Here is a 27,477-nt window from a genome sequence, read left to right as displayed (position 1 = left end):
CAGCTGCCCCGGCAGGGCCACCCCCCCCCCCCCAAGTAGTGCTAAATGGGCCTCCTCAGCTCCCCTCTGACCAGAAAGCACAACAAACTCATCAAGGAGCCTCCTGGGTTCAGGGCACTGCGGGCTGTCCCGCTCTGAGCTGCCCCGTGGCCCAGAGCCCACATCTCTCATGCCCCAAGAGGCAGGCCCCTAGGCCCCGTGGCCAGCTCCAAGAGTCCACTGACCTCCAGTCCATCCCAGAGAGCTCAGGAGCTGAGCGCTGGGCAGGGAGAAGAAAAGGGAGGCAGGAGCTGGGCTGGAGCCTCCTTTGGGGCATACGGGACACACACACACACACACACACACACACACACAGCAAAGCTCACCAGCCTTGAGTGCCCGATGGTGATGATGAAGTCAAAGTAGGGCTCCAGGCCCGCCTGCTGGGCTGGGGAGTTGTCCTGCACCTGTCCCAGGGCAGAGGCCGGTCACGGAGCCCGCCCCGTGACTTCCAAGAAGCCCCGGCCCTCAATGTCAGAGACCATCACCACTCCCCGTGTCCCAGCGAGGAAACGGGCACTGGCATGAACCGTTCCGGACAGGCCACACGTGGGCACTGCTAAGGTGACCTCCCTCCTCTGCCACCACCTTCCCGGGCACACATTTTTCCTCTTTAGGAAAACTGCTCTTCCCTGACCATGATCCACAGATCATGCTTCCAGGGATGCCTCGTAGGACAGCCCTGGGCAGTCTGGGGGCTACCAGGAGGCCCCATGGAACAGGGTGGCGCAGGCCTACAGGGAACGCCAGGAGGGTTTCCCAGAACGGTTAAGATGTGGACAGAAAGGGAGGGCCCTTCGTACCGAAGTGGGCAGGGCCCCATGAGAGATAGAACCAGGGCTGTGGCCAGAAAGAGGCAGCGGGGAAGGCAGCCTGTGACCAGATCCCAGAGGGCCCCAGACCCTGTGGTGACAGATCCCAGGTCAGCCCAGCAGGTGATGGGAGCTGCTGAGGAGAGCAGACCGCAGGGGCAGGAAGGAGCCTGAGCCACGGAGCCTGGTGAGCAGTGCCAAGGCCGTGCCTCACAGTTCAGCCTCCGCTCCCATGCAGGGCATAGGAGTCACTCCTGGCCCAAGGGTGCCCTCCCACCCCACCCCCGGCACTGGACTCCCAACTCCTCCCATCTCCAAAAGCACAGCAACCAGGGCTGCAGCTGCAGCAGAAATCCCTCTCCAAGGCCCCATTTACAGAGCCTTGCCCCAACAATGCGGCCTTTATCTCCCTTCAGGTCCCAGCCCTGAAGGTGGGCTCCACCCCTCAGGCCTTTGGGTGTCATCGCTTGAGGCCCTGATGACCAGGCATCTGCCAGGCCCCCAGCCCAGAGGGCTTGGGGTTCCTGTGGCCTCTGGTTCTGCTCACATCTGCCAGGGGAAGACCCTGTGGCTTCTGCCACCCACCAGCCCCTCCAGTCGTGGATCCCCCAAACTGAAGGACAGCTCACTGCTGAGCCTTCGGATCAAAGCCAGTCCACCCCTGGCCTCCTTCGTGGCAGCGTCACCAACGGAGCCCCTGTGTGCCACCTCCAGAAGCTGCCGTGGCTTCCAATGAGAGGATCTACTAGAGCCCCAGGGGAAAGCTGGGACTACGAGGCTTTTGAAAACCAAAGGACAGTTCATCAGAGAGAGCTTGGAAGAGGCGCTCCTCCATGTTCGGGGGCCACTCTAAGCCACCCCACCTCCCTCTGGTAATTCCCGGCTCCTGGCACCTGCCCACTACTGCTGCCCTCCACTATTAAAGAGGTCCAGAGGCTCAGGCCCCCAGTCTCCAGGCCCAATCCCCCCCCAGCCACCCAGAGCCTCCACCTACCCTTTCCTGTAGCCTTGTGATTGGTCTGGTGGTACTTACTGCCCTGGCCCTGGGCCTTGTCATTGACCACTATGGCTCTACAGAGGAAATTATCTGTGCTGCTGCCCACTACACCCCCGAACCTCCCCCCGCCTCCGGGACCCCCCGCAGCAAGCATGACCCTCTGTCTGGCTTTCCCTTGGGGGTTACCATCACGTCCAGCCCCCCACCCACAGAGCCTACCATCACAACACAGAGACCAGGCAACAGCCAGGCACCGAACTGACAAGCTTGCACCGGTCTCTGCAGCCATCCACGCTACACAAGGGAAGCGGGGTCCTTCCCCAGTGGGTCGGAGGCCCCCCTGGTCTGCTCACCTCCGTTACAACCCCTCCTTCTCTACAGTACAAATCTCGACCCCCAGATCCCTATCGGGCCACGGAACCCTCGCGACCCGCCGCGATCTTTCACCCCGGGAGCCTCCCCTGCTGCAAACGCTGTCCCTGCGTCGGCTGCGGGCTCTCCCGCTCCCGCTCTCCCCGGCTGGTGAGCGCTGGTCCTCGAGCCCCAGAAGCCTTCCCGGCCCCAGGACGGGCGGCGTGTGCGCCCACCAGCCCCCCGCAGCTGGCGTCCACTTGGTTTTCCCGACCCGCGGACCCAGAGCGGGGACCGCGCGTCCCAGGCCCAGCACGGAGCGCGGCACACACTGCACAGCAGGCGATCACGCAGGCGACCTCCGTGCACAAATGCGTCCCGCCTGGGGCTGGTGCAATACTCGCCCGGGAGAAGGGCTATTGCTGGGGCCCGACCCGACCAGGAAACGCTCCCGCTTCCTGCACAGCTGGCACTGGGGCGGGCGCCGGGCCGACAGCTGCCGCGGACTGGCCGGGGCCGGGACTGCCGCGGGCCGCCTCTCGCGGGCCGTTCCCCTCGCCCAGGGGGCCTCACCCTCCACCCGGGCAGCCGCACTAGGGCCGGTCCCTGCCTCCGCCGCCCTGGGGCCGGCGCCGAGGCGTCCCGGCGCGTCGGTGTGGACGCCCGGCCCCGGTCGCCGGCGCCGCGGGAGCGACTCACCCCGTGCAGGTGGAAGCCCTCGGAGGTCTCCGCGGGCTGCTCGGTGCTGGAGCCCAGGCCCATGGCAGCGGCCCGGCCCCGGCGCCAGCGTCCCCGAACGCAGCGCGACCCGGTGCCACCAGCGCCGACTCGCCCTCTCGGCGCTCAATTACCAGCGCCTAGTCACGTGGACGCTTTGCCACGCCCACCCCGGATTCTGACGCTCTTAGCAACCGGCCAGCATCTCCGTCTCCAAGGACGCGCGCGCGGCGGCCGGCGGTTAGAGGCGTGCCCTGGACCCCGATTCCCGCATCCGGCCCCGCTCCGCCCCGCCAGACCCGGACTCCGAGCCCTTGGCGTCCAGAGATGAACAGCAATGACTCCTCCCTGATGGTGCGTGGCCCGGGCGCTCCCTTTGGGACTCTCCGCCCCTAACCCGGTGACCCCCGGGCCCTGCCGCTCTCCTGCCCTCTCTGGACCTGCTCCTGCCATCCCCTTGACCCGCACTTGGCTGTCTTCCGCTGCTACTGGGGGTCCTGACCCTTCTCGCTTCACTCTCCCTGACGAGGGCATCCCCTCTGGTGCTTTCTGTGCACCATGAACCCCAAATCAGCATCCCCACCCAGTCCCCTCCCCAAGCTCCTCCAAACCAACGCACCCCACCCGTCCATCATCCTGCCATCAGCTCCCCTTTCCCTGCCGGTGCCTCTTCTGAGATGTCCCCGACCTCAGTTGATGGCACCACCATTTGATCCCCCAGCTTTAACTCTTCCTCATACCCATCCCCTGATCCTGTCTATCAGCAAGAAACGTCCGCTCCTAAATGTCTCCTGAAATCACCCACTTTTACCTCCAAGCCCTGGGTCACCACCACCTTCCCCCTGGGCACCTGTAACAGTCCCCCACCCAACTGGTTTCTCTGCTTCAGCTCTCTTCACCAGCCATCCCCCCTACCCCGCCCCCCCCCCCACACACACACACACACACACAACTACCAGGGTGGTTTTTGCAAAAACGCATATCTGAATACATCCCTCTCCCCTGCTTAAAACCATCCCCACTGCGTCCTAGTATCCTCAGGATGATGTCTGGGCCCTTTCATATGGCCCACAAGGCTGTTACAATCCAACCACATCTGTCTCCAACCCCAGCACCCAGAAACCTTAGGGGAAGTGAGACTCGCTTTACAATCTCAGCCCCTGTTACTGTGTGGCTTCTGCCAAGCCACAGTCGCCATGGCCTTCAGCTTTCTTAACTGGGAAGGCTGTGAAGAGAGTAATGCAGAAGATAATGGACATAAAGCCCTGGGTACACTTTCCAGAGGGGGTCGGCCCACAATAAGTTGTAACTAACTCCTGATGCAATTATTCTTATTATTGGTTCCCTCTCTTCCCACTCTGAGCCTCTTCCTAAGACAGCTCGAGTTGAATTTTCCACCTTTGAACCAGAATCTGTGGCTAATTCCACAACAAACACCTCCAGGCTCCTTCCTGGGGAAACTGCATGGAGTTGCTCCTGGGCCTGGTGAACAGGATGAGGCCAGAAACTTCTCTTTCTCTTTCTCTTTCCTTCACGGAACTGAGGAGGAGCAGGGAACCGGGGAGGGAGAGGTCAGAACAGAGGCAGAGAAGGGCTATTGCAGTGGGTGTCTCCCCTCCCGCAGGCTGGGATCATTTACTACAGCCAGGAAAAGTACTTCCACCACGTGCAGCAGGCCGCGGCCACGGGCCTGGAAAAATTCAGCAATGACCCTGTGCTGCAGTTCTTTAAAGCCTATGGGGCCTTCAGGGAAGGTAAGGACTCGTCATTGGTGGCCTCCTGACCTGGGCACTAGCCCAGCAGGAACACTGACTCCACCCAGACGCCCACTCCTACCCCCAGTCATCCCCAGGCTCGGCCGCAGAAGCCTGTGCCATCCATATGTAGTCGACTTTGAGACCTTAGAGGGCTCACCACTGCTGCTCTGCACCTCGGTTTCCCTATCTGCACAATGAGTGGGTGGAGAAATGACTGCATGATTATTGGAAGCTGAGAGCTGATAGTGCGGGAAAAGGAGGAAGCGGTGGGTGTGGGTACCAGCAGGTATGGTACAGGGGCAGGGGGAGTGTGGAGAGCGGCTACCGTGTTTGGACAGGTTCAAGCCTCGGACTAATGAGAGGGCACAGTCCTCTCATGGCCACATGCAAGTCCCGGCTTGGAGGGCAGAGCGCTCCCAGCACAATGATAGCCAACAGCTGTGGTTGTGAGCGTGAACCTATGGTCCGAACATGTGGCCCCACGTGCCTGAGTGATGTGGGCTTGATAGAGTTCAGGTGCCTGTACTTGAGTAGGATCGAAACCCAGGAGAATGTTGTAAACATCTTGACCACGCCCTTCATTTGCCTCATGGAATCTGCTATAAAATAAAGACACGGCGTGTAGTCCGTGGCGCTGTCTCTCCATCAAAGAAGCAGGGTCCCACTGAGACCCCGATTTTCATTCTCTTGTCTGTCTTTTCTAAATCCTTCACCGCACCCACTGAGGGTCACCCTTGGCCGTGCTGGCGCGGCACAGGGGAGGAGTGGGGCCCATACAGGTGCTGACTCAGACATTCAGAAGGACCCTGGGCTAGGGACAGGCTGAGCTGCCCATGGCCAACGTCAGTGGACATGGAGGGATAAATGTAATTGTTGGCTCTTGTGCAACTAACTAGAAATGCCCTGAGGTTCTTTTTCCAGAACCGTCCCAAGCCAAAAATCTCAACCTCCCAGGTATCCCTTGTGTACTCACGGGTACATCCTTAGCTCCAAGCCCTCCGGCCCCTGGCAGCCTGAACCATGGTGCCAGCAGCCTTTGCAAGGAGCGTCAGTCTTCAGGGACCTCAGGCCACTGGGGACATTTTGTACCAGTTAGTCCTCTGATCCTGGGTAAAGCCAGGTGGTGCCAAGCCTCGGGTCAGCCCTAATGAGGATCCCCATGTACTTGCCATGGAGCCTTCTGCCCTCTGGGCCTGGAGCCCAAAGCATAACCACGCGGTCTCACTTGGCAGAGCACATCCAGGATGCCATCAGCAGCCTGGAGAGCCTCCGGAATCACCCAGACGTGTCCCTGTGCTCCATCATGGCCCTCATTTATGCTCACAGGTGCTGTAAAACCATCGGTGAGTGCAGCTCTGCCCAGCGGGGCCTGGCCCCACCAGGGAAAGATAGCCCCGCTCCGGGAGCCAGCCCCTCCAGGGCTGCAGAAGGACGTATGTGACCTGGTGGCCTATGAGGAGTGGCTGCTGTTCCCCTTCCCTGCAAGGCCTCAAAGAAGACCCCGTGCCCAGGCCCCATTGAGGGGGAGCCATAGGCAGAGAGCATAACAGTGGGAGGGGTCCTCCCTCCAGACCCCAAGCGTTGGGGAGACACCTTGCTTTCCTTCACCAAGATGTTGTCAGGAAAAATCACGCTGATATAAATAATTCTATTACTCATCTCCACTTCCCTAGAGAGGTTCCAAGAGACCACAGACTACTATTTCCCCACCCAGAATGACTTGTGCACCTGAGGTGAGGGATTCGGGTTTGGCCTGACTGCTCAGCATATTTTTATTTATCCACCCTGGGCACCGAGGAGAAGAGACAGCAAGCCCAGGTCCAGGCCCGGGCAGCTCCCGGGGCACCACGGGGCCAGGGTGCCTTGTTTCCAGGCCCCGGGCTGGCGTGTCATTGGCTCCATGTGTTGTGGGACCAGGCACACCTCCTGGCCCGCACTCCTCTCTCGTCTTCACAGACCAAGAAGCGATTCAGGAGCTGGAGAGCAGCCTGAAGGAAATCCGCAAGACGGCCAGCTGGATTGCCCTCTACTACGCCGGCCTCTTCCTCTGGCTCATGGGCCGCCATGACAAGGCCAAGGAGTACGTCGACCGCATGCTACAGCTGTCCAACGGCGCCAGAGAGGTACTCGCCACGGGCATCACCAGGGTGACGGCCCGAGAAAGCAGCGCCCCATCACATCAGAGTAGAGCGGCCATTACTCCCACAGACGGACGGACGGCCACGGGGATGGGGGGAGGCCCCAGCCCGGCCGGCACTGCCAAGACCCAGGGTCTCGAAGTGACCCCACCCAGGTTGTCTCGGGGCTTAGTCCGGTACAAACTGACGTTCCTCCAGAGTCCCCTCTGCGGGTAGGCGCCCCGGGGCCTGCACTATATATCCTAAAAATCTTGAATTCATCGCTGACATTTAAAAATCAGAAGATTTTTAGCTAAAAGTCCAGATGTCGTGTTTGTTTGTTGGTTTAAGTAGATGAGCCAGCTGCACTGGGCCTGCGCGTCCTCCTCCGGTGACCTGCTGGGTAGCAGGGGGCGCTCAGACACCAGAGACCTCCCAGGCACAGAGCCGCCCTGAGGGCGGAACTTGCAGCCTCAGCCGGGGCCATGCATTCTCAGCAGCGGAGATATCACCCCCAACAGGCTGAACACTGGCTCTGGGAGGAAAGCGCAGATATACGTACAACACGTATCACAGTCTATGTGTGATATTAAATTTTCCTGGAGGGGGAGGGAATGATTGGGAGAAAATGTCTAAAAGGGCTCCTCAGGAGGGCAGTAATGGAAGAGTGGAGAAACACTGGTCTGGGCCACGAGGGATACTCCAGGGCGGGCGCCCTGCCTAGGGCTCCTCTGAGCCCCCCACCCTCCCTGCCTGCCCCATCGGCCAGGAGAGGCTGGGTGAAGGCTGGAGGGGGGCCGGCAAGGCCGGGGAGCTCAGAATGGCTCCTGCTCGCCTGCTCAGGGGACCTGCCCAGCTCACGTGCAGAGAGCAGGAGCGGCCCCATGTTGGCCTCCGGAGCGCAGTGTAAATTAAGCAGGTGAGAGTGCCTCAGCGAGAGAGCTGGGGGGTCCTGGAGAGCTCAGGGGTCCTGGGGAGGGCCCAACCCCAGCCCGGAAGGTCAAGGAAGGCCGCCTAGACTGAGTTTTAAAGACTAGTGGTCGTTAATCAGGGGAAATACTTTGGTTTGGGGGACGGGTGCTGAGCAGGGCGTTGCAGGCAAAGGGACACGAGGGACAAAGCAAGGCCTGGCGGTGAGAGCGAGCAGGCCTGCCCCGGGATCTGCATGCAGCTGTGCCTGGCAGGGCCGCAGGTGTGAGGTGACACCTGGTGGGATGTGAGGCAGGAGACGCGGGCTGCTCCAGGCTCAGCAGGACCAGAGAGCTCATCTTTCCTCTTGTCCTTACCCCAGGGCTATGTGCTGAAAGGCTTGGTGGACCTCACCTCAGACAAGCCCCACACGGCGAAGAAAGCCATCAAGTACCTGGAACAAGGAGTTCAGGACAACAAAGATGTGCTGGGGCTTTTGGGAAAGGTGGGCCGTGGGGAGCAGGGGAGGGGGGTAGCCCTGACCGGGCCTTTGGAGCCGGAGACCCACCAGGCGACCTCAGCCGCGACCCTCCGTCTCCAGGACGGGGAGCAGATGGGGTCAGGGTCACACAGCAGCCCAGGAGCCAGCCCAGTTCCCAGCTCCTTCCTGCTCCGTCTGGGCTCCTGTCTCGTTCTGCGTCTTCAGGGTCTCCGCCTCAGGGTCTGTCCTGCCTTAGCGTTTCCAGGCTTTGTTTGCCTTTGGTGTCGCTCACTGCCCCCTTTCTCCACATCTCTCTCGCATACTCCTCATGTCACCTTTTCTCTTCCCACCTGTTCAGTTCAGTTGGTTGGCCATCAGTGAAGGGGGAGGTATGCTTTGCGTTTTTGTATTTTCTGACCTTGATTTAAATGAAGTTCCTCGTTCCTTATGTGACCCTCACTAAATCAGTCTTAAGAGAAAAACTACCCCTTTATTCTCTTCTGTTTGTATATATCTTTCTTACGAAATGTGTGCGCACTCATTAAAAAGCAGAAGTCTAAAAAGTCAAAAGATGAATGAAAATGACACCCTGAGCCCTCCCACTCCAAGACAGCTCTCCAGGGCAGTGCCCCCCGTCTTTCTTCTGTGCGTGGGTTCGGGGTGTGCCGCGGCCGCTTTTCATGGAGATTATCATGCGGGGCCTTTCTCAGGGAGCACCCTTGGGACCAGCACCTGTGGGGAAGGAGAAAGAAGTGGGGCTGGGCAGAGGGAGAGGCTGGGTGGTACAGCCGACATAGCGAAGGTCTCGGCCCACTCTGCTTGAACTTGTGGAGCTGGGATGGCCCTTCACTGCCGCCCTCGCTGACAAGATGCTGGGTGTGGGCCGCCCCCGGGGAACGGTATGACCTGGCAGCAGGCAGCTCCCTTCAGTCCAGGGCAGTGGTCGGCAAACTGCGGCTCGAGAGCCACCTGCGGCTCTTTGGCCCCTTGAGGGTGGCTCTTCCACAAAATACCGACTTCTGCGCGTGGGCCACGAAGTTTCAATCGCACTGTACGTGCGTGCCCGCACATGGTATTTTGTGGAAGAGCCACACTCAAGGGGCCAAAGAGCCGCATGTGGCTCGTGAGCTGCAGTTTGCTGACCACTGGTCCAGGGCGATCCCAGGAGGGAGGCTCCCCTGAGAGCCACCAGCTGCCACCTCTCCTGGACCTGAGGGGATCACACAGGGCCCCCACCGTAGGGTGGTGGGTCGTGTGGTTATCCAATAGAGTCACTATCGAGGGGCATGTTATCATTTGGGCTCTTTCCCTCGTGTGAGCTGCAATCGGCAAACGCCATTTGGAACGGCCACCCAGAGCCAGTCCCCTATTGAATGGGGCCTGTCGTAACTCGCCAGCCGGCTCTCCTGTGTGGATATTGAGGTTGTTTCCAGGTGCAGACTTGGACAAAGTGCTGCGGTGACACGTTTATTTGTACGTTTTTATTTAGAATAGTCCCCTCCGTGGAAGGTTGCTATAGGTCCAACATAAGCATCCTCTCAGCCTTTTCAGGGTGCGGGTTCAAGTCTTTTAGGAGCATTGCCCTCTACCCCGCAGGCACCCCTGAGTCAGACGCACCCAGGAGAACCTGGTGGCTGGCACTGGCCAGCCCAGCCCAGCCCAGCGGCCGTGACACAGAAAAAGCCCCACAACCTTGCTGTAGAGGAGTTTGCTCTCAAACCCTCATTGACACCAATTTGCTGTCCTGGGCCCCAGGGGGCAGTCTTCAGTGACAAGCTTCAGGAAAGCCGATGGGAAGTGAATGGGCCGGTTCTAGAATTGGCAAGTGGCCGCAACCCCAGCTCTGTCCCTAGGGGGCAGCCTTGCATGGCCTCCAAGAGGCCCAGGCCTGCTCAGGGCTCAGCTCTCTCCCTGAAGCCCCTGCCTTGCCCCTCCTGGAACCCAGGACGGTGGTGGACCTGGACTGGCCACTGGGTGCCCAGGTGTCCGCCTCTGCTCCGGACCTGGTGGAGACACTGGCATCTCCACCACCCGCGTGGGCACTGACGGAGGCTCTTCGGCTCCTCCAGGCCATGTACCACATGACCCAGCAGAACTACTCGGGGGCCCTGGAGGTGGTGAACCAGATCACCGTGGTCTCCGAGAGCTTCCTGCCCGCCTGGATCCTCAAGATGAAGCTGTTCTTGGCTCGGCAGGACTGGGAGCAGACGGTAGAAACAGGACACAGGTGAGGGGCGAGGGGCGAGGGGCGACCATGCCCCTAATATGCTCCCATCGTGCAAGGTGGGGAGGTGGGAGATACTGTGTATTTGGTGGAACAAGACAAAAGTAAAAATTGTCACCAGAGGAGTTGTGAGTACCGATAGCATCCCATCATGAGGGGGAGGAGAGGGGGGACACCTACCTGCCACGGCAGGAAGCCGGCCCTGTGGCCTGCAGGGAAAAATCAGAAAAGGGCATCCCACGAGGTATGAGCATGTCGTTTAGACGAAAGATGGAGGGAACTGCCCATAGAACCCAAAACAGCAAGAGTTACAGGGTGAAAGCAGTCGCTGCTGAGGAGTTGGGGTAGGGGACTAAGGACCGCTGTGCTATTTAATTTTTTTTAATATGGATATGATTTATCTTAATAAAAACTTTAGGGGTGCCCTCGCCGGTTTGGCTCAGTGGATAGAGAGTCGGTGCGGACTAAAGGGTCCCAGGTTTGATTCGGGCCAGGGCCACATGCAGGGGTTGCAGGCTCGATCCTACCCCACCCCCAGTAGGGGTGTGCCAATCCATGATTCTCTCTCATCATTGATGTTTCTCTATCTCTCTCTCTCCCTTCCTCTGTGAAATCAATGAAAAAAGTTATGTTTCAAAAAACAAAGAAAAAAAGAATATGGTTCCTTAAATGTTAAAAAATTTAAAAAAAAATCGTTAGGAGCAAAAGGTCACTGATGACTGAGAGAAGACTTTTAGTCTAGAGCTGGGCAGGTCCTCAAAACAGCGGAGATTTCAGGAGTTTCTGGGACTGTGGAAGCTCAAGGCCAAGGGTAGCTGTGAAGAGAGCTAAAGACAGTTTCAGGGGAGGGATGTCTGATGGGAGGTGTTTTTTTGAGGATGGTGTTTTCTAGATAACTGAAGCTTGTCTTTTTAACTCTAAGGCTTTAACTGTTTTTATCAAATAATGCTAAAATGTATGATACTAATTTTTTTAAAAGAGTTTGTGGATCTTCCATTTTTTCCCCCTAAATGCCCCAGTCATCACTATGGATTGTTAATAAGTTCTGTGATGATGCACAGCACAGTTGGGAAGAAAAACACACACAAACAAACCTCTTCCCTCCCTGTGAAGAGATGGTCATTCCTCTGGAGATGAGTGGAACTGGCGTCTCAGAGAGAGCGGGGCTGGTAGAAAATCGAAAGTGATCCGACCGGGGGCGTGGCTCAGTGGTTGAGCATTGGCCTATGAACCAGGAGGTCATGGTTCAATTCCCGGTCAGGGCACATGCACAGGTTGCAGGCTGGATCCCCAGTGTGGGGCGTGCAGGAAGCAGCAGATGGATGATTCTTTCTCATCATTGATGTTTCTATCTCTCTTTCTCTCCCTCTCTCTTCCTCTCTGAAATCAATAAAAATATATTTTTTTAAAAAAGTGATCCCACCCTGCTCAGCCTACAGGGCCCCACAGGTGCAGTGACTCTGTGGGCCCCCAGCGTCCCTCTCTCTGCTGATACCTGGCCAGTGTCCTTGGCAGGAGCTGGGTCAGGAGCTTGCTCTGGAGCCTCAGACCTGGGCCCACCGGCTATCTAGAAACACCTGGCTGGAAAGGTCACAGCCCTGGGTACACGTGGCCACCCTCGCCCAAGTCCTGCTGCCCCCCCCACACACACACACACAGGGACGCAGAGTCTGGTGCCAGGGGGTTGCACCTCACACCTTGACACCTTCCTTCCCAAAGCTTTGCCAGCTCTGGGTGTTCATGGAATTCTCCCACTTTTAAATCTCTGCTGTTTCTGGATGTGTTGCTTTGGTCATACCTCATATTATTTTTTTTTCCCTCCTCTCTCATTTTTCTTCAGCAGTGTTAAAATAATTTATCGTTTTTATCTGTCTTATGAAAGAACCAGCTTTGAGTTTTGTTGATGCTATTATGTCTGTTTTCTAATTTATTAATTTCTGTTCTTTATTATTTCCTGCCAACAGCTTCCTTTGGAGTTATTCTGTTGGGTTTTTGTTGTTGTTGTTGTTGTTGTTGTTGTTGTCGTTTTGTGTGTGTTTTTTCTAACTCTTAGGTTGAATGTCTGGCTCCTCCATTCTCAATCTTCTTTTAGAATATAACAATTTCATTCTACGGCTGGCCCTTGAGGTACCATTTTAGTAGTAGCTACATATTTTTTATCATTTGGTTCTAAGAACTTTCTGATATCCATTCTGATTCTTTAGTCCGTAAATCATTTACAAGTGGTGGTTTTTTCCTCCAAATGTATGAGGTTCCCAATCATTGTAAATGGTTAGAACTCCTTGAATGTGGACTGTGCCTAATGGTGTTGAATTCTACATGTTAATTAGAGTAACCCTCTATGAAACAGAAGGCCATTCCCTGACTAGACTGAAAAAATATGAAGTTTCCTATGAAGAAGCAGAATATTGTAAAGTCTGTAATATGACCAGAAACAGCCTCACGACGGCAGAGGATGGAAACCGAAGCCCCCTCTCCAACTTGCAGCTGCGTGCACCTCCTGCCCCACCCCACACCCTGGTACCATGGTCATGTCCGTGTGTGTTGGGATATGAATAGGCTTCTCTCACAAAGACACCCCAAAATACATGACCTAAATAACATAAAAGGTTGTTCCTCTCTTAGGAAAAAGTTTGACTGGTGGTTCAGGGCTATAGGATACCCAAGCCCCTTCTGTCTCGCTGCTCTGCCATCCCTGGGATGTGGCTCACATGGTCCACGTGCCAGCCAGCAGGAAGGAGGAAAAGGAAGAACTGGAAGGCATGCTGTAAGGGCACCGCTGGATATCACACTGGGCACCTGAGTGTATATCCTATTGGCCAGAACTCAATCACATGGCCACACCTAAGCTGCAGAGGGAAGCTGGGAAGTGTAGTTTTTGTTCTGGGTAGCCATGTGCCCCACCAGTTTGGGAGTTCTAGTATTAAAAGAGGGGAGAATGGAGAGTGGAAGACAACCAGAAGTTGCCGCTGCTACACCATCCTCGCCTTGCCTAGGAATACTCTCCATTCATGTGGCTCCTCTTCCTCTTTCAGAATCCTAGAAAAAGATAAAAGAAATATCGATGCCTACCAAATCCTAGCTGTGCATGAGCTTGCAAGAGAAGGAAACATGACCACGGTAAGTTCTTTCAGGACTCAGAAGTTGAGCCTTGAAACAAACATAGCCATGGAGGAACCCCTCATAGCACCTCCAACCCCAAGGCTTTGGCGGGTGCTCCCTGGATCTTGGCTCCCTCCTCCCTGCCAGGCAGTCTGCTGCTGGCCTGATGCCCTGCAGTGTGGGCACAGTGACAGCTGGCCCCAGGCTCTGCCTGGGTGGGTGTGAAAGGGCAGCTTCTCTTCACACACCAAGGGGCAGTGCCAGCTCTTCGATGGACAATGCTCCTGAAAGCTCCACCTATGAGGCTCTGAAGCAATGCCAACACCTGGACCCCCATGTCCAGTTACATCTGGGTCTCGGGGGCTGGCACTCAGGGGTGGGTGTTTGTAAGGTTCCCCAGCTGATGGTGACGCACAGCTGGAGTGGAGAACCTCTGCCCAACTCCTGTTGGACACGTCGCCCCTGACGTCGTCTGTTTTGTCCCTGCAGGCTGCCGATCACATTAGAAATCTGATTAAGGCGCTAGAGACAAGAGAACCCCAAAATCCAAGCCTCCATCTTAAAAAAATTATTGTGGTTAGCAGACTGGTAAGAAGGCGCTTTCCTGGTTCTGAACTACTGCTTCTCCCTGTGTCCCTTGGGGTGGGGGTGGGGGGGTTATGGTCCCCCTGAGAGCTCCCTGTGTACCCCACCTCTCCTCTCTCTGGTTCAAACTTGGCCCCTACCTGCCTCTGGCCAACACCTGTGTCATGTGGGCCCAGGTGCCCCTCAGAGATGCCAAGAAGATCAGGGAGATGCCGCCAGGCAGCACTTTTAGAGTGGGTGGCACCTCTTTTCAGGAAAGAGGGTGGTAGGTAGTATGGCTGTTGCCCAGCAGAGCCATGCCCATCTCTGGCCTCAGGGTACCGGGCACCCAACTCCCATATTCCTTCTGCGGAAGCGACCCGGGAAGGCCGGCCCGTCTAGGAGGCCTCTCTGACATCAGGCAAGGCGAGAACAGGCCAGGCCGCCAAACCGTCGGCCTCTGTCAGCCCCATCCACCCCAAAGCAGGGTTCACTAGAAGGACTTTCTGTAAGAACAGGGGTGGCTCTCGGGCCTCAGGGGACAGAACCGTGGGGTCAAATGCCACTGGGAGACCATCTCTCCCTCCACGTCTGGGCCGAGTCTCTCTGTGGACCCCGCACATTGGCAGGGAAAGTGGCTGCTCGCAGCCTTTGGGGTCACTTCCCATCAGCGGGGCACAGGAACCTCTCTCACCCAGCTGCAATTTCTGAAAAACCTCACGGTGATTCATTGGACCAGTTATTGCGGCCAGACAGGGGATGGGTCCCTAGGGCCGGAGGCAGCTGTGGCCCGTGGGAGGTTCTTTGGGAGCTGATCAGCGACACAGACCCAGCTGCCTGGACATAGGGTGCTTCTGAGACTCTCCTGAGCCCCCCTCCAAGGCCTGTTAAAATGCCCTCCAGTTCTGATGTGGCCTTGTTCAGACCCACTGCGCTGACTGCTCTCCCCATCCCTGTGTGTCCCTTCCTTGCAGTGTGGGAGGCACCAGATGATTCTACAGCTGGTGTGCAGCTTCATCGAACGTACCTTTCTGGCCGCACCCACCTACACCCACCTGGCCATAGAGCTGGGCTACCTCTTCATCCTGCAGGACCAAGTGAAAGAGGCATCCGTGTGGTACTCGGAGGCCATGAAAGTGGACGAGAACAGTGTGGCCGCCTTGACAGGTCTTTGCAGGCTGGGGAGGGTGGGCGCTGGGAGGGCAGGGGTTGGCAGCCAAGCAGGGTGGCCTTCCTGGGCCCAGAAGAGAGGTGTGGGGGAGCACTGTCCCCAGAGGGTGTGTGAGTTTGGGGGCGCACTGTATGACAGGGCGCTTTTCCATGACTCTACAAGCATAGAAATACTCACACAGGAGAGGCACCGGAACACTCAAAAGTGGATTCAAAGCAACACTGGCGACCGGGGACGGAACCAGGAGGCTCAGGAGGAAGCAGAAACAAACCTGTTCTTCTGCCCCAAGCAGGTGGCTTCCCACCACCACAGGGACATGCAGGACAACAGGATGTGGCTGCCGGGCACATGGGCAAAACCCCCTCCAATGTTCCTCCATCAGGCTGACTCCTTCCCTGTTTCCTCATTTAAGAGGAGAGCCCCGCGGGTGGGCCAGAAGGGAAGTCCACGGGACAGTCCCCCAGGCTCCAGCCCAGGGCAGGCCCGCTCACACGCATCCTGGCGTCACCATCGTATCCGGCCGGGCTGAGAAAATCAGTCACCTTCACAACTCGGGGGACCTGCCCAGCTGCTCGTGCGAATGAGCCTCGTCCTTGTGTAAATCTTCTGACAGTTTGAATGAGGGGCCGAGCGGGTGCGTGCAAGGTCATGGCTGGTACAGAGAAGACGTTCCCCCACGAAACACCTCCAGAGTCAGCTGGCTCCAGAGGCTACAAAGTAAAAAATTCCATAGATGAGCCAAAGAGCAGGACAGATATCACTGAAAACCAAGATGGTGATTAGGAAGACAGGAATCAATATAGCAAAATGGCCAAAAAAACATCAAAAGAAGAATAGTAGAAACAGAAGGGATTTGTCCTCCCAAATTCAAAACCTATCACAAAACAACAGTAGTTAAACCAGCCTGAGGCCAGTACTGGAATAAACAGATAAAATGGGATCGAAACAGGTCTTAGGATAAAGATGACACTTCAAACCAATAGACTCCAAACCCAAGTCCAATGATCGTAGTTGGATAATTGGCTATCCAGTAAGAGAAAAAACTAAAGGTAACTCTCCACCTCACACCATATGCAATAATAAGTTCCAAATGAATTAAGTATTTAAACATAAATATTAAATTGGACTTGGGTTCACTGGGGATTCTAAGCATGACCACACACTCAGAAACTGTAAAGAAAATATTTTACTGATTTGACTGTGTAAACATTTAAAACTCGTGGATGGCAAGAGACACTAAAAATAGTTACAAGGTAAATGGCAAACTAATAGGAAATGTTAGCTGCAGAGAGTTAATACTATATAGAGGGGGGGAAATCACCCCAAAAGAGAAACAGGAAAAAGCTCTGAACAAAAAATTCATAGTAGAAAAGAAGAGGCCATTAAATATATGAAAAGTCGTTCATTCTTCCTAATAATCAAAAACATGTGAATTAAAACAAGTTAGAATTCACTTTTTAGACTGGCAAAGAGTAAAGTGTGTGTGTGCGAGGTGAAAAGGAAAGGATACTTTCAAATTCTTGGCAGTAACATGAATTCAAATATCAGTGGAGGACAAGTTGGCCTTATCGCTCGGTGTTTTAGATACGCATGTTCTCTGACCCATCGCCTCTGCCTCAGGGATTGGAACGCACACAAATGCTCACCACAGCCCAGCGATGGTTAGTCATTGAACACAAACCAAGTGTGCGATGAGGCGTCCGTCAGTGGGGCAACAGTTCCAACCACTGTGCAATATCACATCTTCATGAAAGAGAATGGGGTAGATGTGTATGAACTACTAGGAAAAGCTGTGTATGCGTTAATAACCTGAAGTTACCTCTGGAGGGAGGCACGGTTAAAGCCAGAGCATGAACTCGGGCTGCTTTTCTCCTCTGCCTTAAGATCTGAATTGTTTCCCATGAGCAGGTATCACTTTAAGTTTATGAAGATGTTGGAAAAGGTCCCCCACCCTGAGATCCTTCCTGCCGCGGTCCCACCACGCTCCTTGGCCTGCTGGCCTGCTGGCCGTGCTGGGGAGCTGGCTGCTGATCCATGTTCTGTTCCATTCCCAGGGATCATCTGGGGCCAGATCCTAGAGGGCCACCTGGAGGAGGCCGAGCACCAGCTGGAATTCCTGAAGGAGGTGCAGCAGTCCCTGGGGAAGTCAGAGGTCAGAGCTCCCTGAGGGCATGGGTTGGTTGCTCCAGGAGTGTGTCCCCCCTCCCCAAAGTCCTCCACCCCAATGGAGAGAGTAGCCAAGATGGCCTGGACCTCTGCTTCACCCCCATCGACCAACTCTGCCGGCTGGCGTTGGTTCCGAGCCCCGGGCCTGCCTCCACAGGTGCTGGTTTTCCTCCAAGCCCTTCTGGCCTCCAAGAGGCACAAGGGGGAGCAGGAGGTGACGGCGCTGCTGCAGGAGGCGGCCGAGCTGCACTTCTCCTACATGCAGGGCCTCCCCCTGGGCCCCGAGTACTTCGAAAAGCTGGACCCCCTCTTCCTGGTCTGCATCGTCAGGGAGTACCTGTTCTTCTGCCCCAAGCAGGTTAGCCGTGGGCGCACCTTCATGGCGGGGGCCTGGAGTACAGGTTCGGACAGCGGCAGGGGCCTCCCCTGGCCAGTCCCTGGCTGCCGCGAGCCCCAGGTCTGGGGGAGGGTGGGGGGGAGCCCAGTGCTTTTCAGACTCGCACGTGCAGCACGCAGATCACCCGGGGTCATTCCGGTGCAGGGATTGACTCGGTGATAGGAGCCCCGCATCTGGAACAAGCCCCCAGGTAATGTCAGTGCTGCTGGTCCAGGAACCTCACCTGGAGGAGCAGGCCCCTGGCTCGTGCCCCGGCCTTTATCCTAGAGAGGAACTGCGCTCCCTTTTCCCAGAAGGCTTCGAAGAAGTATGTTCGTCTTGACTTGTCCGTCCTGCTTTCCCAGCCAGTTGAGATTCCTGTGGGCAGGGATCAGATCTGACATGCCTAGTAGCCCTCATGCCTGGTCTGAGTCATCCCCACACTGTTTACTGAGTGCTCTGCCCCGTGCCCGGCACCACGCTAGGCACTCGGGGCATAATATGGACGAAACAGAGTCCCTGTCCCGGGAGCGCCTGCTGGGCACCAGGTGTACCGAGCGGGCAGTAAACCTGTGTGGAGTCCCGCTCCCTCCTGGGAGAGCTTTTTCTGAGGCTCCAGGGGTCGCCCAGGATGGGGCAACCTCACAGCCAGGCCCCCGTTCCCGCAGCCCCGGTCGCCAGGCCAGATCGTGTCTCCACTTCTTAAGCAAGTCGCGATGATCTTGACTCCTGTCGTGAAGGCAGCACCAGCTCTGATTGGCCCCTTGTATGTGATGGCTCAGGTCAAGTATCTCTCAGGTGAGCCCGTGGTCCTGGTGGCCAGGTGGGGACTTGCGTCCTCCCGCATCTGTTCAGACACCTGGTGGGACTTCTGCCCCTGGGTGAGTGTCCATGGGCTCCCTGCCTGGGATGCTTTGCACACACACACAAACACACACACACACACACACTCACACACATACACACACACATACACACACTCATACACACACTCATACACACACACACTCACCAGGCCTGCCCCGTCATGCCTTCCAGCCTCGGATCCCCTGAAACCTTCCTGACCTCCCTCACCAGCAGGGGTCTCTCCCACCCAGGCCTTTGCTGATTGCGCGGCCTCTGGGGCAGTAGTCACTGAATTGCATTGTGTGTAGGCTCTGCTCTGACACCAGGATACCCTCGCAGTCAGATAGGCAGAAATTCCCGCCTGGAGTTTGCACACTGTATTGTTTTATTAGGAGAAAACTACAGCAGGAAGGGAGGGGGTAGGGTTATGGTTTTATCAGGAGGTCAGGAAGGCCTCATGGGGAGGGGACACCTGTTCCATTCGTCTTTCAGAGCCTCAGGGTGGCCAGAGTGGCTTCCTTCTCCCATCTCAAGGCCCAGATCCTAGAGAGAGAGGGGAAGAAGGAACAACCCTTTTGGGTGCCCTCTCGCCCTCTCTCTCCCTCCCTCTCTCTCCCTGCGGCCTTTCACCCCTCGGCCTGAGAGCCAAGCTGACGTCCGTTGTCTCGGGGCTTCCCAAGCATCCCGAATGCCATGCGCCTGTCTGTCCTCTGGCGCTGCATTGGGTGGGTGGCTCTCTGCCGAGGGCTCCCCTGTCTGCATCCTCGGCCCTCCCAGTGTTCATCTGGGTACCAGGTTTACCCACAGCTTAAAGGTCTCCTGGGCACCAGGTGAGGGAAGGCGCACTCCCCCTGGGCCCAAGCAAGGCCTCCAGCTGGTGGTGTTGCCATGGAGACATCTTGACATTTCTGCAGCTCGCAGGGAAGGAGCAGGGCGTAGGGGACCCAGGAGCAGGTGTGCCCCACCCACCAGGTCATGCGGTGGAGGGCCCTGGCTGCTGGGGGGCCTGGCTGGCCCATGGCCTGTTTTGCTCCCAGCCTCTGGTGACCCCCGAGCTTGTGTTTTCAATGCTTGTTTTTCCTGGAGCAGGAGCTGTTGAGGGACCTGGCTCCCCTCCCAGCTCACTGCACCCCACCCCTGGGATGCCACTGCCCCCGCGAAGGGCCAGCCTGGCCGCAGGGAGGCTCTCAGCCCCACAGCGCCAGGGCATCCACAGCTCAGCCTCAGGCACTGAGGGCCCAGGTTTACTTGCTGGCTCTGTCCCAGTCTTCCAGCTAAGAACCAAGGAGAACGATACCAACCTTGCAGGGCTGGGCAAATACTAAGCCAGCCTTTCTGAAGTGCTCTGCGTGGGTTGGGCATCGAGCAGGTGCTTGGTAAGCTGTGGCAAGTACAGTTGCCGTTATTATTGGGTTTCATCCTGCTCTTAGGTGTGGCACCAGGACTTAGGTGTTCCCCGGAGCTTCCAGGTGGAGCAGTGCAGTGACAGGGAGGAGGGAGGTGTGACACTGAGGTTTGAGTTTCACAAAAACTGTGTCGTTCTCATTCTAGGAGGAGCCCTCTGAGTGAGGCGGAACAGAGCTGGGTAAAATGCCAACCTTGGGTGCTCCTGGGTAGCAGGACACGTAAAGCTCACCCCGCCTTGGCGCACTGGGTCCCCCGAGGCCCTCCGGCTCCCTGGACGCAGGGGTCTGTTGGTTATTTCTAGGGGAATTGGAGAATGCCCAGAGCACCGTGCAGCGCTGCTTGGAGCTGGACCCCGCCTCCGTGCACGCCCACCTCCTCAAGGCCCAGATCTACCTGGCGCAGGGCAACTTTGCCATGTGCTCCCACTGCTTGGAGCTGGGCGTCAGCCACAACTTCCAGGTGGGGCTCCTCTGCTCCTTGTCACCTGCTCAGCATCCCCAAGCCCCGCTGGCTGCGGTCCCCACGGGCCTTGGGAGAGGAGCCCCGGGAGCTCCCTGCATCCTCTGCCCCTCCGCCGGCCTGCAGGCAGGGGAGGGCCTAGTGGGCTCAGGGTGCCATGAGCAGCAGCGGTGATGGAGCCCCACCCTCCGCTCGGCTCCTCTAGGTCCGAGACCACCCCCTCTACCACTTCATCAAGGCCAGGGCCCTCAACAAGTCCGGGGACTATCCAGAAGCCATCAAGACCCTGAAAATGATCATCAAGTTACCAACCCTGAAGGCGGAAGAAGGCAAGAAGGTCCGCGGGCCTTCTGTGGGGCCCAGTGAGCGGGCATCCATCTTGCTGGAGCTGGCAGATGCCCTCCGGATGAACGGGGAGCTGGTGAGGACGGCCAGGCTCTTCTCCCCAGGGCCAGGGGCACGCTGGAGGGCCAGGGTCGGCCTGGGCACCAGGCCTTTTGATTCTGGCTAATGTTTACTTAGGCTAACATTTGAGTCTTTATTCGTTTGAAAGCATAGCTCTCTCCTGCCTAAAAGGCCTCAGTGGCTCCCAATGGTCCTCAAGATAAAGCCCCACTCTGACGGGGACCTGCCTGATCTGCCCCCCGCCTGTGTCCCTGTCCCCGTCAGCATCTCAGGGAGGCGGAACACACAGGCCCCTCCGGCCCACCCCAGGTGGCTGTGCAGATTGGGCGATGCCTACCTGCCAGGGATGCCAGTCACGCCATCACCTTTATGAACTGCGTCCCCTTGGAGTTGTGCAGTGTCTGACCTGTGTGAGGCAGCCCCGGGGCCTCGGGAGGTCTGGCAGGGGCAAGGCCAGGGCTGGGGGAGCTGGACTCTGTATGTCACCCTTAGCCTCGCCCACTCACCTGCTCCCCAGGACCGCCTCCCTCCATGGTCCACCAGTCCTGGGCCATCCTGCTGCCTCCTACGGCGATCGCAGCATAGCAGGGGAATCGGTCCGGGAGGACTTTCCTTCTTAAAGTTAAAATGTGCCTCCTGGGCAAAGACGGGGATGGGGAAGCTTGTTTACGGTACTTCCCTCCCTTAAATCTGCCGAAAAGAATTAAAAGGGAAGGAATCTCCATCTGTAACAAAATTAGGGGACAGCTGCCTCTAAGAATAGTTGACAGTCAGTCGTTGGTTCAGTGATGGATGAAGGCCCTGGGCTGAGGCCCAGGATAAAGGAGAACAGGTCACAAGACCCCCGTCCTCCCTGAAGCCACCCTGGGTGACAGAGAGAGAGCAGGGTGCCGTGAGTGGGCCTGAGGTTCTGGCCTTTGCTTGAAAACTTTCTGAACTGGGGATGTGGTGAAGCCACGGGAAAAGCAGGGACATTCCTGGAGGAACCCGCATCCAGCCCATAGACGGGCAGGCTGCGGAGCGAGAACTCCCCTCTGAAAGGCCCGTGGTTTCCTCTGTCCCAGGCTCCCTCGTCGGGGTGGTGGGCCAGGGGACAGTAAGGAGGGAAATAACCTGGCAGCCGTTTTGCAGCTCCCTCGGCCCAGATAACAGACCTGAGAGCCGTGGCCTTCGCTGCGAGCCAGCGGGTTCCAGCCCGACCCTGGCTTCTCGAAAAGGCTACCTCCAGCGGGAGAAAGCTAAGGGGAGAGGCGCTCCCAGCCCGGCTCGTGAGAAAGGCACGCTTAGGTGAAGCTGTTCCCGTAGAGGAGAGGGGTGATCAGAAGGGGCCCAGTGTGGAACTACAGTATAGGTTACTGAGTGAATGGAGGGAGGGGGGATAAAATAGACCAAAGACAAGGTTATACTTTAGGAGAAAGAGTACTATAAGAAATAGAAGAAAAAAATTTTTTTTCAGAAAACTTTTCTACACTCAGTGAAAATAAAAAGAATATGGGGTCTTATAAAATGAGCTCAAAGTAGAACATAAGAGATCAAGAAAGGGGTCCCAGTAAAACGGGGAGCGGTGAAAAGACAGCTGGCAGAGTTAGAGTAACCACAGACAACAAGGATGTCGTTACAAAACTATGATTTCACGAGAAAGAGTGGAAAGTAGCCTAGCCCTTGCTGAAGCTCTCTGACTGGAGGAAAGGGTTGAGAAACCAGGAAAAAATAAGTGATTTGAGGGGATGATGGATAAGAAAGACAACAGGTCTCCGCTAAGGGCTCAACCCATGTTCCTACAGAAGAGAGAACCAGTGGAACACAGAAAGCATTGAGGATATCGTAGGAGATTGGGCAGAGGTTGAGGAAGAAATGGTGGGAAGGCTGAATGCGAGGCAAAAAGCCCCAAAATGGGCAAAGAAAGTATCTGCATTAAAATAATCAAGGGTACAAATATAATGAAAATATCAAGAGACCTCTTTGCACCCAGTCCCACAACATTTAAGCAGGGAAGTTCAAGGACATGCGTCCATAGGTCTCCCATGGGAAGACTTTGAGGTGGTAAGGAGTAGGGAGGTCCTTACAGTTGGGGGTTTCTGTACCCCCCAGCTAGCTGGGCACCTTCCCCCTGCCCTCCAAGAACAGTGGCCCTGGACAGCAAAGCGATCTCTCTCCTTTCTGCCCCTGCAGCCTCTCGGTCATCCTATGTTTGGCTCCCATGTAGCAGGACTGCTCCCGGCCGCCGTCTCCCTGTTTCCTTTCTCTCCCGGGCCCGGGCCAGGCTGGGAAAGGGGATTGCTTTACGTTTCCTAGAAGAGATGTTAAGTGTGATCAGGCCACCTGCGGTGGGTGGAGGCAAGCGGAGGGCGTGTTGGGTTCCCATGTCTTTCTTAGCACGAGGCCACCAAGGTCATGCAAGATGCCATCGACGAGTTCAGCGGCACGCCGGAGGAGACCCGCATCACCATCGCCAACGTGGACTTGGCCCTGAGCAAGGGGAACGTGGACATGGCGCTGAGCATGCTGAGGAACATCACGCCCAAGCAGCCCTACTACACGGAAGCCAAGGAGAAGATGGCCAGCATCTACCTGCACACCCGCAAAGACGTCCGCCTCTACATCGGGTGCTACCGGTGAGCGCGCCCGCAGCCTCCTCCTCGCAGTGGCCTCAGCTGAGAGCATGAGATTTCCCCGGGGCTAGAACTGAGCGTGGTAGGTCAGCCAGGCTGGCTCCTTGCTGAGTTCTGAGGACACGGAGCCCTGCTTGCACCCCCTCCCCCTTGTATGGCCCACATTCTCGGGGGGAACCATGGGAACGCACTTCTGCCCTGGCCCCCGATCTGCCCATCCTTGAGGAAATGTCCAATGACTTGGATGTGACCAATGTGAGGTGAAGGAGGACGGAGAGCGGATCTGAAGCCCCAAGCCGCTGTCTCTGTGATTTGACATTACCTTCCAGTCCCTTACCCCAGGCAAAACTCCAATTCAGGTGGGAGGGGCATGCTGGGAGGGGGTAGCGGGGAGGGGAGACTATCCCAGTGGCAGTGGGAAACCTTAAACAGTGGGGTGACGTGGTCAGATTGGAGTCCTAGAAAGAGCAGTGTGGCTGCCTCATGGAGAGGGGTCTGGAGGGCTGGGCGGAGGCTCTGGCCACGGCCCAGGTGACAGAGGAGAGAGCCTCATGCACATTGGGCTTTCGGTGAGTATTGGATGAATGGATGCATGTCAGCCAGGACTCGTGGAAAGAAGAGAAGGAGGCGGGCTCAGGAATGTGAAGGATGCACAGGTCTGAGATAAGCTTCTGGTTACTTGTGCAGGGAGCTCTGTGAACATCTGCCTGGCCCCGACACCAGCCTGCTGCTGGGCGATGCCTTCATGAACATTCTGGAGGTGAGCAAGGGCCTCATGGCCTGGCCAGTCGCCCCCCCCCCAATCTCACCTGCCCAGTGGGAGAGAAGGCAGAGACCCCTGACAGCTCTCCCCCTGCCCCTCCCCAGCCCGAGAAGGCCCTGGAGGCTTACGACGAGGCCTATAGAAAGAACCCACACGACGCCTCCCTGGTCAGCAGAATCGGGCGCGCTTATGTGAAGGCCCACGAGTACACCAAGGTCAGGCTGGGCTGGGCAGGAAGAGGTGGGGAGGGCCAGCCCAGCAGGGAAGAGGGAGGAGGGTGTCTGGGTGGGAGAGGGGGTCAGGATGGGAGTGGCTGATTCCCCCCACCTCCCCCGAGCTCCCTGCGGAATGGGGTGCCAAGGGGAGAACTCAGCCACCTTCCACCACTCCCCACACCTGCCCAGGTTGAAGCTTGAGCCCTGCCAGCTGGGAAGGCCTTTTCCTCTTAGGCTTCTGTGTTCTGGAGGGGCCCACAGGTGTGGCGGCTGCTGAGGGGAACACAAGGCGAGGCGCTCAAGTGTAGAGCCCGACCTGATGCCAGCATTTCCTGTTTGCACAAAGGCCATCAATTTTTATGAGGCAGCCCAGAAGATTAGCGGCCAGGACTTTCTGTGCTGTGATCTGGCTGAGCTGCTCCTGAAGTTAAAGAAGTTCAACAAAGCAGAAAAGGTTTTGAAGCAGCACTAGAACATGACGTAGGTGAGGCAGCATTCTAGCTCGCTCCCCTGCATTGGGAGCAGGCATATCGCTCCCCACCCCGTTCTCTCTTCTCTTGCAGAATGGTGCGGGGACCAGACACTAGCTGAGGTCCTGAACCCAACCCCTTCCCTCCCCCCTCCCTCATCCCCAAGAGGCAGAGAACAGTAATTTGAGTTTCCATTTTGCAGCCACAGACATCCCATCCATGATGAATGATGTCAAGTGCTTGCTTTTGCTGGCAAAGGTTTACAAGAGCCATAAGAAAGAAGATGTGCTGGAAACCTTGAACAAGGTAATTGACCAGCAGACTCAAGGTCTGTGTCTGCCGTTTTCTGATGGAGCTGAAGAAGGAAGGATAGGACTACAGGTTTGGAAGCCTCTAGGCTTGGTCCTCAAAAGAAGGCTTCGTTACACCTCTGAGCTCCACCTTCCATTTACTCCCCAACCCTTGCTCACTAATTTGATGGTGCACCAAAGTGCTGTAAGCCCGGCTGGGCTGGGCTGGGCTGGGCAAGGCTGGGAGCAAGATAATGCCTTTGTCCTCAAGGATGCTGGTGGTGGTGATAATGGGCAATGCCCATAGCTCTATGCTGGATTCTGTACCAGGCTTTTTGCTTTCTTATTTAAGTCTCACAGTAGCCCTTTGAGAAAGGCACTGTGACATTTACTATTTGACAGAAACGGCTCAAAGAGATTAAGAAATGTGCCCAAAGTCACACTGCTCAAAAGTGGTGGAGCTGAGTGAGGTTTGAACCAGAATATGGCCGGTCCCGACCCACACCCTTGCCCCCCGGGGTGCCCCTGACGGGACAGCGCCTGGCCATTCCTGTTTTGCCTACCTCGCTCTTCCTACCCAAGGCTGTGGCCTGTCCCTTGCTCCTGGGGTGCATTCTGTGGTTGGAGAGGGACAGCCCGCTTTCCGACTGCTGGATTTATTCCATTGTTTGCCTTGGGGTCCCCATTCCTCTCTTTGGCCCGCGGGGAGCTCAGTGCTGACCTCTGCCCTCTTCCTGAAACTTAACCCTGGCATCGTCCTTTTCCTCTCGCCCTGATGCTCTCTACTCACTCACTTGGCCATTGCATGTCGTGGACATGTGTGAGGGCTGCCTCAAATTCCCAGCAGGGCAATATTCAGAACAAATGCACCCATCACAGCACAGCTTGCATTGAATACCTACTGTGTGCTTGTTCTAGCCCTTCGGCCTAAGCCATTTAGACACAGTAAGTGCCAAGGTGTGATGGAAACAGGCAAACAAGTAGAATACAATGGCGTGTTTTGTTTGAGTGCTTTTGCTCTGGGCCTGTCCCAGAGGTGGTGCCAGCTTGCCACCAGGGCACTCGGCCAGCGGCCTGGCGTGTCCAGAGGGACCCAGATTGGCTAAAGGCGCTTGAGATGCCCTTTCTAACGCTGCGGGCTCTGGAACCAGAGCTGGGGCTGGCTGTGAAGTGGCCTGAGGCCTGGCACATCAGGCTCCAGGTCCCTGACCCTGCGCTGACTGGTTCCCCCAGGCCCTGGACCTCCAGTCTCGGATACTGAAGCGTGTTCCGCTGGAGCAACCCGAGATGATCCCCTCCCAGAAGGAGCTGGCAGCCTCCATCTGCTTCCACTTTGGGGAGCACTACGTGGCGGAGAAGGAGTACGCCAAGGCGGTGCGGTCTTACAAGGATGCCCTCTCCTACTCGCCCACTGACAACAAGGTGGGGTCCTCAAAGCCAGACCCTACTCCTTCTCTCAGGGCACGATGCCCTGCTGAGCTCCCTGCTGGGCACAGCAGGGCACAGGCTGTGGCTCCCTGAGGAGCCCAGGCGTAAGCGGCATGGGACTTCCGGTGCGGAGGGCCCGCTCCAGCTGACCCCAGGGCCTCTCCCACCACAGCCCTCGGAGCAAGGCTGGGGAGCCCCACTTTGACAGCCATTTGTGGGGGGGGGGGGTGGGAAGACGTTGCTGAAAGTCATGTTAGTCTGGCGTCTTCAGGTCCCTCTCGGAGGTGGGGAGACAATGAGAGAGTGGCTGCCAGGGCCTCTGGGCGTGAAGCCCAGGCTGAGTTTCCAGGGAGGCTTGGAGGCGTGAGGGAGCTATGGCTCCGGTTAGGGAATGAGGCTGGAGTTCACGCGAAGAGAGTAAGTGGAAAGCTTAGTGACAGACCCATTCATTCATTGAAATTGTACTCATCTCACAGATTTCTAGTACGTGCCAGGTTCTACTGTAGGCCCTGCAGACCCGAGGGGCAAGACATGGTCCCTGCCCTCAGGCCACGGTCTGTAGACAAGTACACAAGCAGTTCTCCCACCATGAGACCCGCGCCTGCATGTGGGTCAGAACCCGACGGGAACCCGGCAGAAGGGTGCCTGTCCCTGAGTCTGGGGTGCAGAGGGCTTCCCAGAAGAGGTGAGGTCAGAGTCAAAGCTGAAGGATGAGGGCGAGTTACCCGGCCCCCAACTTCGAGAGGGTCCATAGTGAAACTAACGGCATGGCCGGAAGTACTGGGGGGAGAAAAGGAGG

General features: G+C 56.9%; 2 protein-coding genes across 2 annotated transcripts in view; one reads left to right on the top strand and one right to left on the bottom strand.

Annotated features, from left to right (window-relative positions):
• GORASP1 (golgi reassembly stacking protein 1) overlaps nt 1-3,021 on the bottom strand; it is a 9,898-nt gene extending 6,877 nt beyond the window's left edge. Inside the window, 1 exon segment of the mRNA XM_023763374.1 lies at nt 2,899-3,021. Within this exon segment, the coding sequence (XP_023619142.1) occupies nt 2,899-2,961 (63 nt within the window). The 5' untranslated portion in view covers nt 2,962-3,021.
• Nucleotides 3,022-3,165: 144 nt separating this feature from the next.
• Nucleotides 3,166-27,477, top strand: part of TTC21A (tetratricopeptide repeat domain 21A) — a 28,646-nt gene continuing 4,334 nt past the window's right edge. The window contains 21 exon segments of the mRNA XM_023763417.1: nt 3,166-3,270; nt 4,541-4,670; nt 5,906-6,016; nt 6,630-6,796; nt 8,082-8,204; nt 10,250-10,407; nt 13,440-13,524; nt 13,996-14,094; nt 15,045-15,237; nt 17,296-17,393; nt 17,565-17,765; nt 18,452-18,581; nt 20,338-20,495; nt 20,701-20,916; nt 23,277-23,515; nt 24,200-24,272; nt 24,380-24,490; nt 24,837-24,954; nt 24,957-24,974; nt 25,163-25,266; nt 26,484-26,672. Of these exon segments, the coding sequence (XP_023619185.1) occupies nt 3,244-3,270; nt 4,541-4,670; nt 5,906-6,016; nt 6,630-6,796; nt 8,082-8,204; nt 10,250-10,407; nt 13,440-13,524; nt 13,996-14,094; nt 15,045-15,237; nt 17,296-17,393; nt 17,565-17,765; nt 18,452-18,581; nt 20,338-20,495; nt 20,701-20,916; nt 23,277-23,515; nt 24,200-24,272; nt 24,380-24,490; nt 24,837-24,954; nt 24,957-24,974; nt 25,163-25,266; nt 26,484-26,672 (2,748 nt within the window). The 5' untranslated portion in view covers nt 3,166-3,243.

This window comes from Myotis lucifugus, unplaced genomic scaffold (assembly GCF_000147115.1).
Source record: "Myotis lucifugus unplaced genomic scaffold, Myoluc2.0 scaffold_283, whole genome shotgun sequence".
Taxonomy (NCBI): Eukaryota; Metazoa; Chordata; class Mammalia; order Chiroptera; family Vespertilionidae; genus Myotis; species Myotis lucifugus.
This window is presented reverse-complemented; position numbering and strand designations above follow the sequence as displayed.